At 41.0% G+C, this 12,313-nt stretch overlaps 1 protein-coding gene across 2 annotated transcripts in view; it reads left to right on the top strand.

Moving 5' to 3' along the window:
• The window catches only part of TENM3 (teneurin transmembrane protein 3), a 445,596-nt gene that overhangs the window by 384,834 nt on the left and 48,449 nt on the right, over positions 1 to 12,313 (top strand). For both annotated transcript variants that reach the window (XM_084856497.1, XM_084856499.1), the window contains 2 exons: positions 6,132 to 6,399; positions 8,384 to 8,527. In XM_084856497.1, the coding sequence (XP_084712623.1) occupies positions 6,132 to 6,399; positions 8,384 to 8,527 (412 nt within the window). The remainder of the gene's footprint in view (positions 1 to 6,131; positions 6,400 to 8,383; positions 8,528 to 12,313) is intronic.

Genomic DNA, 12,313 nt, shown 5'->3' on the forward strand with positions numbered 1-12,313 from the left:
CCCAAAAGCCTCTCCAGAGAGTCAGGGGATTCTCTTGAACAGTTTGGGATGGAGCTTGGAGGATTGTAGTGGCAAGGGAGAATCGCCCCCAAATCTTTGCACCCACATCCCATCCTAGGCTGTTCAGGAGTTCTCCTGACCCTTCAGGGGGGCTTTTTGGTGAGCTGCAGTATGGACTTAATTCAATCTGTGGTTCTTAGGACCCAACCCAGAATCTGAGACAAATTTATCTCATTTGTCCTCACTCCAGCAACTTGAAGTTGTTGGGTTCAAATAGGTGAGGAGGTTAGCTTGACGGAATAAGGAGAGGGAGAGATGTCTTTGTTCTATCAAAGGGGACAAGAAACATATGATCTTGGAGAATGGTTTACATTGTTTCCTGATCATAGCAACACAACTATTTATAGATCTCACAAATAAGTCCAGAACATCTCTAAACCAAAATGATGAGTCCTACCCATCTGCTCAGGTTTTTGAGTTGATGGCCAATATGTGGGGTTAACCCAGCATAGGTTTATCTTTCAGCTATTCTAAGGCAGCCTTCCCCAACTTATTGCCATCCAGACATGTTGGACTGCAGCTCCCATCATCCCCAGTCAGCATGGGGTGGTAAGTTATAATAAAACACATCAAGGTGGCAACAGATTGGGAAGGCTGTTCTAAAGAATGTTCTGACACCTTTGGGAATTGTGCTTTTTATGTTTCAGAGATTCCATAGAGCCCAGGGATGAGATTTATAGCTGTCCTCTTAGAAATCTTTTCATCTTAATGGGGGTGCTTGGTGGCTTTACAGCTAAAGCGTTAGCTTCCAGTCTTTAGTGGTGTGATTTTTTAATCCAGTTGGAAGTCCTGAATGAAATAAAGATGATTGACTATCTTAATCCATGGAAGGTAGAAACCCATCTTGTCGTGCTATCACCCACACACTCTTCTCAGGGAAGAAAGGCTCTAAAAAGAAGATTGAATCATTGCACTTTTCTGATATGAGAAAGGGGTGAATATTGATCAGAATGCATGAAGAAGCTTTCCCTAAGGCAGTGATCTAGCTAGAGAAAGAAAGGGAAAATATTCCTATTTTGAACATCTTCATAAAGCCACCAAACTGCTAATGTAAATACTCTCATTTCTGAAAGCAATATTATGAAATGCCACACAAAACAATATCATTTTAGTAATTAGAACCAAATTCCAAAATACAGTAATTAGAAGCAACAGAATCAAACATGCTTATGTTTGAAATTTAAATTCTAAAGAAAAGCAGCTTATCTATAGAAACAAGTGATGTGGCATTCCACTTTTCCAGCTGTGCTTTTCCATGTATACTCTCTTTGCCGCTAATAATTAAATTTGTCCATTATAAGCCTTTTAAAACACCCCCCCTTTTTTTGGTGGGCAGGCAGGGGAAGTGCAGGTCGGGGACGGGGGGAGAATTGACTTCCAGACTGCCCGAAGTTGCCCACTCCTGATGTGGTGTTCCTTCTGTGTTCTTTTAAGACAAACATACAACCTTTTAGAAAGTGCAAAGTTTTCCTTTCTCCCTCCAAGTCTTGTGAACCTCCTTTCCTCTCTTTTTTCCTCTCCTGCCCCCAACAGTGAGTCAGCATTTCATTGCTATTGAGAATGCTCTGTCCTCATTGGGCTGGGTTTGGTTAGTTCCCACTTAGTTCCCCCCACCCCCAAAGATTGTTCTTCTGCAAACTTTGGGTTTTCCCCAAGTTTCCTGACATCTCTCTCTGTCTCTTGCTTGTGGATGGGTTGGGCTACATAAGCAATAGCACTCACAGCCTGAATATCAGAAACAAAGGGAATGATTTTTAGTTATTTGTATCTCGCTTTCAAAAAAAATGTTCAAAGCAGCTTACAAAAAAGATTAAAATATGCAAACAAAAACACACTAAAAATAACAGATAAAATGTACAGCTGCATTAGAACTAGTAGGAACCAGATATCTAATTAAAACAGCAATAAACCAGTTGTAAACCACTCTGCCTTGATAGTCAATGAATTTATTAGGAAGAGAGTTAGTATCATACTACTCTTTGAAACTCGGAATTCACATCATTCCCACTGTTCCCCATATCAATACAAGTGAGCTTCCACTTGATATGGGGAGGCTATAGAACTGCTGATGATGAAGTCATTCTTTCATGCTATAGACCTGAACTTAGACATTAGTTAATCAAGTTCTCTTCTTATTGTAAACATAACTGCCAAAAGTTCAGTTATGGGAAAGCAACAATTCTAGTATACAAGAAGAAGTTTGTTCAACATAGGTGAATTCTGGATCAGCAAATTATGGAACAGGTTAAAAGTTCTCAGTATTTGAGGGTTGTGTTCCACTGTTCCATCTCCATAGACTCTATGTATCCCAGAAAACCTCAGTTAGTCAATCTACTATATCACTTTTTTTTTCTATACCAAAAGGAGTCAGTATATTTCTGCAGCTATCAAAATCTTTAATGCCAGGATAACTCCTCACCTCCTTTACGGAGCCACTGTTTGGATTAACGGAGTGTCTTTGGATGGTGTTCAAGTTAGCTTTTGACAAATCCTTTTGCACATTCCAAGATGTACCTTCTCCCCATGTCCGGCTTGCCTGTCTGCGGGAAGGATTTTGCGGGTGCAGGGGGAGGCAGAGACGAGGGGAATGCCATTGGCATTCCTGAGTGGCACCACTGTGGAGGGGAGGGTCTTACCAGCCATTTTAGATTGTGGGGCCCCTCCCTCCATCCTCTTAGAAGTGCAGCTCCCTCCCACCCTGTATGCAGTGTGGGTTATGCTTGTTGTCCTTTTGGGGGCCAAGTAGGAATTTTTGGCTCGTAGTCAGTTTGGCTTTGGCTATGTGTCTTTTTGCCTACTTTACACTGTAAGTAGGGTTGGGAGTTAATTCAGGTTGTTTTGGTCTTATTTAATCACTTAGGTTGATTCAGTCACATTTTCTAAATAGGCAGTTATCTGCAGGCACCTTTGGTGGAGTGCAGGGTTGGTAAGCATTCAGAGGCACTGTTTCTGATGACTGGTAATGCCTGAGGCTTCCAGCTCAGGGTTTTGTGGCCCCTGTTGGAAGATAAGGATTACCTTTGAGGCCAACTCTCCTCACCCACTCAAAGTTTTGTGGCCCGAGGAGGGGGAGACAGGGGAAGGCCTCCCGTCCCAAAATTGAGCAGTCCTGAGGGGTGGCAATCAAAGACTCCATTCTCCAGGCATAGAATGTCTTGCCCGATACAATGCCAGGCTAGTCCAGCTTAGAGAAGTTGCCCACTTAGATTTCCCTTTGAAGATCTGATTAATTTCAATAAATGCGGTCCAAGTTTTATACCAACTACTTGTGCCTTGTCTCTTTATTCCCCCCTCCCTCCTTTCACCCGCAAGTATTCCTAACACAGCCATACTATTAGAAACAGGTCAGCCCCTTTGAGGTGAGACCCTGGATGGCACCATAAAGTTTTGGCTTAAGATTTCCAACTTTAAGGGAGCAATCCTATGGCCACTAGACACTGTGTAGAGGGCCATAGGCTATGCTCTATTCCGGTAACCAACCTCGGAGCACGGGCTCCAAGGTCGGTTCCTGGAAATCTGACCTCCCCCTTCGTCTGTGCTGCCTCTGTGGTTGCACGGAGAAGCCCCGTCCTCCACGCTCGGAAGACGAGCACAGAACGACTGAAAAGGGGAAGGTCTGGGGGGCGTTCCGGGGCAGGGATTGTGGAGCTGCACATACGACACTTCCTATGTGTCGTACAGCAGCTTCCTCTTCCGGTCAGCTGTCTAGCGAAAAAGAGCAAGGCAGGAGAGGCGCAGAGGGAACAATCCCCCCATGCCTCTCCTGCCTTGCTTTGGATAGGTGGTCACCTCTGAGGTTGGAGGGGGCTGCCTATCTACTTAGGATTGCGCCCTAAGATGGCTGTGGGGTTGCTATTGCATCTTCCTGATGATAGCGATAATAGTGCTTGGATGAAGTCTATTGCCCCCAAACCTTCCTGTATTAAGATGTCACCCTTTCCTTTTTTAAAATAGGGTAACCCTAATAAAGCATAGACTCTGGAACATCACTTTTTTGGACCTTTTTATTTGTGTGTGCGCAGCTTGCTTACCTTGTTTCTTAGGCATTTTTATGAAAACAAATTTCAGTTACTTGCCTATTTTAGGAACCTTCTCCCTGAAGTGCTACTGTATCTTCTCTGTTAGTATTAATGTTTGGTGTATAATGGCTGACTGTTACATTACAATAAAATTGACTATGACTACTACTTTAGGAACTTGCACGTCGTTAAATATTAGAGTGGTTTTAATTTGGCTAGATTGATGTTCCCATGGTAGGAAGAGGAAGGTGATTATTTTCCCTTCCCCTGTAGCCCCCAGCACCACCTTGCACACTTTTCTGAAAGATTCCCCAACTCTCTGGAGCAGAATTGGGGGGGGGCATAGAGGCTGCAGGGGGGGGGGGCAAGTCTCTGAAATCCCCTCTCCACCCCTGGAGCCATCCAATTGACGGAGTTCTGATCTGCACAACTCATTAGGATTATTAGATAAGATTGTTCTAAAATACATCATTCTTTCATCTGTGACACATTGGCTGCTGCTACAATTGTAATGGCAAAGAATTGGCACACGATAAAAACAGCAACTCTGAAACTAAGGATCACTAAGATTTGGCACATAGCACAAAAGTTAACCGTTACTGTATTAGTGAGAGGGAAAAATGTGAGACAATAGATGAAGATATTATCAACATGTGACACCCTCTGATTGATTTCTGGAAAAAATATATCGCTTAGATAGAAATGTTCAGAATTGTTTTTCAGTTCTTTTATGCCCTGTGATGTTAGTTTAAAGCCTTTTCCCCTCTCAATTTTGAATTAGAAACCATGCTTTGTGTGTGTGTGTGTGGGGGGGGGGGTGTTTTAAATAAAAACAAAAACCAAATGTTAAAAAAGAGAAGAGGAAATCGCTTCGGCTATTGGGCAGGTAGAAATGTAATAAATGAAATTAAATTAAAAAACAGAGGAGAGAAATGAAAGAGGAGAGAGTGAGCCGCATTTTGCTACTTTACTTTTTCCAGTCATGTTGGAGGAGCTAGACTGGCTTTCTGTCTCCTGAGGGTGGGGTGCGGGGTTTCAGGCTTCTGACTGTCAATGTGGTTTCTGTCCAGTCATGGGTGTCCTTATATTCTGGGGTGGTTATGGCTATGCACCAGTCTTCTAACACTTTGCAAAACTGGTTCATGCTGTGACATTCCACTGCTAAATGTAGATTACGAAGTATTTACCGCCATTTTTGCTTCTCCATTGAATTCTAAACCAAACTGTATTTATGTAAGGCTAAATACTCAGTGTTAACTGTAATAAATTCATCAATGCTTAGGTCTTCTTTTGTTGTGAGCAGCATAGACATCTTTACCCAAGATTCCTTAAGATTGTGCTTTTGTTTCAGATACGTTGGACCCTTTCAGATGTAACGATCCTGGCTTCGTAAACCATCTTTTAGGAAACCAGGAGGGAACAATGGGCCCTCATGCTCCTCCCTTGCCCCTTCCCTCCTATCATGTGATGGCTTCAGCATTTCAATTTTGCTTGATTTACTAACCATAATCTCAAATCAGAATGAAACAATGGCCCAAAACTCTGTTTTAAACAGGCCAGGATCACAGGGCAAAAGTGAATGGGGAACATGCAGGCCCATTGCTTATTCCTGGCTTCTTAAACCATAGTTTAAGAAGTTGGGAACCAGCCCATTGTCTTGAAGAACTCAGATCCATAATATTTTGTACAGGGAGAGGGCAGTTATTTCTTATATAGTGTAGTCATTACTATTGCAGATACTGTGGGGCACCCTTCCCCAGCCTGGTGCCCTCCAGATGTATTGGACTACAACTCCCATCATCTTCAGTTAGCATGGTCAGGGGTTGGTGAAAAGGCTGCTGTAGGCAATATATATTTAAGAACATTTCCATGTATTCACCCTAACAAAATTACTAAATCATGCTTCAAAAGTTTAGATAATGAGCCCAAGTATTCCTTAAACGAAGGCAACTTCCTATAGAAAATGTAGCTCTGATAGAGTTTCAGATCAATTACATGCAGAAAGTAGTTGCAAGCTCAGGTTAATTCATCTATTTTTGTTCTGTATTTTAGGTACTACACGAGGAAACAACAATCCCAGGAACAGATTTGAAATTGTCATATTTAAGCTCCAGAGCTGCAGGATACAAATCTGTTCTTAAGATCACCATGACGCAGTCAGTGATACCATTTAACTTAATGAAAGTTCATCTCATGGTGGCAGTGGTGGGAAGACTTTTCCAAAAATGGTTCCCTGCATCCCCAAACTTGGCTTACACATTCATATGGGACAAAACTGATGCATATAATCAAAAGGTTTATGGTTTATCTGAAGCTGTTGGTAGGTTTTATTTTTTTGTTTGGATTTCGTTTGTTTGTGTAGGAAATATAGTGGCACTATCAATGTCAGTAAATTTTGTGGAAAAGTAATAATGATGTGTAACAATATTTATGGTGATGTATTGTAGTGTGTTTGATAGAATGGATGTAAACTTTTTGTTAGAAACAATAACTTTTGGAACATAAAAGATCACAAAGGAATTCTGTTGCATTTGTAATTGTCACATCTGACCAAACTAATATCTGGAAGTAACAGAGTTTGAAGGATTGTGTAGATCAGGTCTGAAAGAGAATAACATGAAAAAAACCCTACTTACAGGAAGAGTTTTAAACTGTCTGTGGTGCTTTCAAAAAACAAAATGATGTTGTTGTTGTTGCTCAGTCGTTCAGTCGTGTCCGACTCTTCGTGACCCCATGGACCATAGCACGCCAGGCCTTCCTGTCCTGCGCTCTCTCCCAGAGCGTGCTCAAGTTCATATTCATTGCAGCGGTGATGCTATCTAGCCATCTCATCCTCTGCCGTCCCCTTCTCCTTTTGCCTTCAGTCTTTCCCAGCATCAGGGTCTTTTCCAGAGAGTTTTCTCTTCGCATTAGGTGGCCAAAATATTTCAGCTTCAGCTTCAGTATTGGTCCTTCCAAGGAGCACTCAGGGTTGATTTCCTTTAGGATGGACTGATTTGACCTCCTTGCAGTCCAGGGGACTTGTAAAAGTCTTCTCCAGCACCACAGTTCGAAAGCATCAATTCTTCGGCGCTCAGCCTTCCTTATAGTCCAGCTCTCACATCCATACATTACTACTGGGAAAACCATAGCTTTGATTAGACGGACCTTTGTCGGCAAGGTGATGTCTCTGCTTCTTACTATGCTGTCTAGGTTTGCCATAGCTTTCCTCCCAAGGAGCAAGCGTCTTTTAATTTCATGGCTACAGTCACCGTCTGCAGTGATCTTGGAGCCCAAGAAAGTAAAATCTGTCACTGCTTCCATTTCTTCCCCTTCTATATGCCAGGAAGTGATAGGGCCAGATGCCATGATCTTAGTTTTTTTGAGTTTCAAACCAGCTTTTGCACTCTCCTCTTTCACCCTCAACAAGAGGCTCAATTAATTGACTGAACCTTCAGTCAAAGATTAACATTTGCTCTCTAATTGGCAGAGCAAAGCCTGGGACTTGTGTGTCTTGAAATATATGTCACCATGCAGGCCACAGAAGTGGACCAGCTCCACATAGGATTCGATGACTGGCTGGGTGACCAGCCAGATGGGCGATTAATAAATTTAATAATAAATAAAAAAATAAAATAAAATGACGCTTAAAGATATGTTTTCTTTCTAGTTCGTATCTAAACCGAACATAGGGTAAAATGGCTTTAATATCTTTCTAACAGCAAGAAACACAGGCAGTTTCAGCAGACAGTGGTCAGCTGAAATCTGTGTCAGTATGGGTTGCAGTTGCACCCAACGTTTTCATTTCATAAACAGAAGTAGAGTTGTGCTCACAAAGCGGGTCCTTCTATGTGCACATCTCTCTTTCTATGTATGGGAGCTCTTTCTGTTTATGCAACCATAACACTGGATACAACACACATCTTTCAAAATCTGCACCTTCAACTATACTGATGAATCTTGAACTTGTTTATTTTTAAAACAATTTCTACAACGGTAGCTGTGTTAGAGTCTTGTGGCATATTACCAACTAACAAATTTATTATGGTATAACTATTGTGGACTAGAGTCCACTTCATCAGATGCATGGAGAGGAAACCTAGGATAACACTTCATGCATCTGATATCTGTAATAGCTTATGCCATAGTAAATTTGTCACTCTTTAAGGTGTTTTTTAATTTTTGAAAACATGTTAACTATAAAGGATTTGGGGGACTATATGTCCTATATTAATAAGATCAGAAATTAAAACAAATTAATTCTGAATATCCAAAATTAAATCAATTTGAAACTGGGAAAGTCATTATTTTACCTCTGTTTATAGTATCTGTAGGTTATGAATATGAATCCTGTTTGGATCTAACACTGTGGGAAAAACGGACAGCCATTTTGCAAGGCTATGAATTGGATGCATCCAACATGGGTGGCTGGACACTGGATAAGCATCATGTACTGGATGTTCAGAATGGTAAGTTCTATGTGTCTTACAGTGCAATACTATGTATGTTCTCCTCAGAGGTAAGTCCCATTGTATTCGGTAGGACTCTCTCCATACTGTATATTCTCATTAGCTGCACCCCCTGCAAACAAATGGGTGTTTCCCAAAAAAAAGTTAATTGTCCATTCAAATATTTGCTGGCAGCAGATATTTTGTACAAATATGTTCTTGTAAAAAAGGTTTTTAGCTTACAAGAGAAATGCCACAGTTGCTTATACTGAATTTGTATTCAGGAAACATGTATCAACCATGCTTGTCCCCCAACACCAGTTCTATTCGCAGCTAGAAAGAATCTGAGAGAATGGCAGTAGTACTACCAGTAAGTTGATCCCGTCTGTTTTGAATGCTGCCACTCACCTGATTCTGTCTGCCAAACAGTTCATCTATTTTCATCCTCTTTTTCAGTCCTTGTATTGGTTCTTCCTTGGTTAAGCTTCCTTTGGGCAGTATCCAATCCTGCCCTTCCATGTGCAGGTCCCACTGCCATTTTTCTCCCTTATATGAGCTCTGCCAACCTGTCCCATCCAGAAATTAGGGGTTCCACTTGTTTCAGGTTGCCCCCAGAAGCGCTGAATCACTATTGCACTAGAGATGGGTGCCACTTAGGCAACAGAGACACCATTGGATACTGCCCTTTGCTCTCTTTCTGTATCTTCATTCTCTTGCTCCGCTGCATCAGCCTTCTTCCCCCCCCCCTTATTTACCTCCTTGCTCCCTTCGTTTCATCTTTCCAATTCCAGGATTTCTACTTCTAGCTTCTATCTGGGTGGATTTTACTTCAGTGTTGCTCATCAATGGATTGTTCTCCTTTGTAGCATCTCACTGCAGTTGTTTCCTTTAAAACTCGAATAAAGCCTTTCCCACTCTCCCTGGTGTTCTCTGCTTGGCCAGTGTTCTCCAACCATCTTTCTCCACCACCTTCCACTTTTTTGGCGTCTTCAGATTGAGCCCCAATTCGTCTGTACTCATCCTTAAGTGCTGTTAGGAGAAAAATTATTATGGCCTTACCTCCAGGCAGCAAAAGGCTAAGATCAGCCCCAGTGCATCAGCAGGTGTGCTTAGTCTCTTGTTGCTCAACAGGGAGGTAATGGTGCCCTTCACAATTTCTCCCTGATCCCTCTTCTTACACCAGGCCTATGGGTGAGACTGAACTTTTCAATTTTATTATTTTATTTATTTCAGTTCTATACTACCTGATAGCCGAAACTCTCTGGGTGGTCCATACCCACTGAGCTTGGAGCTTGGCATTATGGGAGACATGTGGCTTCCACTGAAAGAAGCAGCCTTGCATCTCAGTATAATGCAGCAGGCGGCAGCAAAAACAAATCAGACTCCAGTTATCCTGGAGAGACACTGTGCAAAAGTGCCCAGTGACTGTTGTTGCTAAACTGAGATCCTAAGTATACTTTGAAATCTGTGGGACCAGCTTCCAGGTGTCATTTGTAAATGAATAAGTGGTTTGGTTGAAGCCTCAGGGAGCTTCTTAATTCAAACAGTTGGAAGTCGTTAAAATATATTGGGACTTTGCACAGTAGTATGGCTCCAGCCACAATGGTAATGTAATAAAGATAATATTTATATTTTCTTCCATCTTCAAAAATACATTGCAAGCTACATGGAGGTAATAATTCTCGTACCACTGGAATACTGCCAGTTTTAGAAAGAAATGTGGCTGCTATTTAACTACAGGCAGCAATGACACATAGGAAAAATATTTGAAATAAATAAGAGTTTGGTAACAGTGCAATCCTATATGTATCTACTCAGAATAAGTCCCATTGCTTCCAGGTAAGTGTACATAGCTTTGCAATCTCAAGAGAATGAATGACACTTGTGCTGACTGGATAGTATGTTATGGAAGTTAGGGTAGCTTGAAAGAGGTTATGTAAGATTTTAGGTTGGCAAAGGCCTGTGTTTAAAGTATTGTGCCTTTCTTAAGAGGTGTCATCCTACTACTCTCAGATAGTTTTGGGCAAAACCCATTATAGAAAAGAAAGATGGCTAATTGATGCAGAAACACGAGGAAGCCAAAGGACAACTAAAACGGACTAAGGGCTGATTCATGCAATAACATTTCTTGATTTTAGCTATTAAGGGAATAGTTACCATACAGAGAGATTTTATCATGTGAATACAACACATGTCAATGAGAGGCAAGGGTTAACAAGTGAGAAGTGTACCATTGATAGCTACCATTTCAGGTTGTCCTGGGAACTGGAACCAAACAAGTAAGAATAAAGCTTTGTGGTATTTATGTGTTTGTTCATCCCTTCTTTTTCTTGTTGGGTAGTTTCTGTTCATACGGTGAGTCAACTATGTGCTTAAATTTATGCTCAGGAGACAGTTTGACAAGTAATGACTTTTCAAAGTGATGCCTGTCTAATTGAATAAATGAAGTGGCTAGTTGTAATGTCAGAGTAGATGAGCTTGGGAAATTTATTCACAAGGGAGCAAAGACAATGACAGGTGTTTATACGGACACCCTGAATCACTGCAATAAATATTCTAATGTTCATCTTTCCTCTCTCTAGTAATAGAAGAGAGATGTGAAGGGGCAATTTTTCAAAGTAATGACAGAATAAATCAGATGCCACAGTGCTGAGTGCTGACTTGTATGATACCTCTGATGAAAATTATAGAACTCAGCTATTTCAGCAAAATTATGGTTTCCTGATTGTCATAAATGATGTAATCATAGGAGGGGGATTTCAGCTTCCATTAGTTCATTCTCATTCTAACTGTTCATGGGAAAATGTATTCCATGCGCTGTTATGATGCAGCCTTGTTTACGTGGCTTTCCTTTTCCGTTTTCATAAGCCATTTTCATTTTCCCATATTTTATAATGTAGATTTTCTCTGGCAGTTACCTCCCTGAGATTGCATGGCATTAGAAAAGTAATGGTTAGAGCCCTAAAAACATAGTATCCTTATGGGAAATAGTCACCCACTGAAATTCAACTTAAAAGTAGCCTTGGGGTAGAGAAGTGGTCTTAAAACGCCCTAAATGTATTTTAAACGTCATTGTGGGAGGAAAGCATAATCATTAGCACCAGTATTGTCTTTGAAATGTTGCACACTTGGTCAATAAAACAAGTATTGCTATTCAGTACAAAGTGACATGTGGTTTGCATGGATTATATCACATTGAGATTTACTGTAGAAGGAGTGGAACAATAATAGCTGACAGTTCTTGCAGCAGACCTTGATTGAGTCATTGATCTGGATAATAATGAGGATAGTGGTCATGTCTTACAGAATATAGTTCTAGCTGTGAAAGCCTAACATTTGGCGCATATATTGTTTCCCCATATTTCCTGTGAAGGCCATAAAAAATGATGCTTGCAAAGTACTTTGTCTTTTCCCAGTGATCGTTGATGCCTTAAAGCAGAACTCGGTTTAAAGGGCAGGTGGCCTGCCAAAATATTTTTGTTGTATTTGACATATGAGTACAGAACTGCAGATACATTATAGAGCCAGGCTGTGTGACCAAAAGTAAATTATTATTGTACATTCTATTAGACCGTTTTGCAATGTGATATTGAGGCTGTCAGAAAACTTCTTTACAATAATAGTTTACTGGTATAAGGTTGTGGGTCTGTGATACTTAACAGCAAGTATGTTTGCAGTTTATTCTAACAGAAGAAATAACATGAATACATCACTCCAATCCCACATTCACCCCAGTCTAACAGGGGGAAATGTGCATGCAAATAACTGCTATGCATTTGCTTTTCAGTCCATAAGAACATAAGTAGG

This window comes from Heloderma suspectum, chromosome 5 (genome assembly GCF_057233095.1).
Source record: "Heloderma suspectum isolate Gila_16-S chromosome 5, 16-S_ref, whole genome shotgun sequence".
Lineage (NCBI taxonomy): Eukaryota > Metazoa > Chordata > Lepidosauria > Squamata > Helodermatidae > Heloderma > Heloderma suspectum.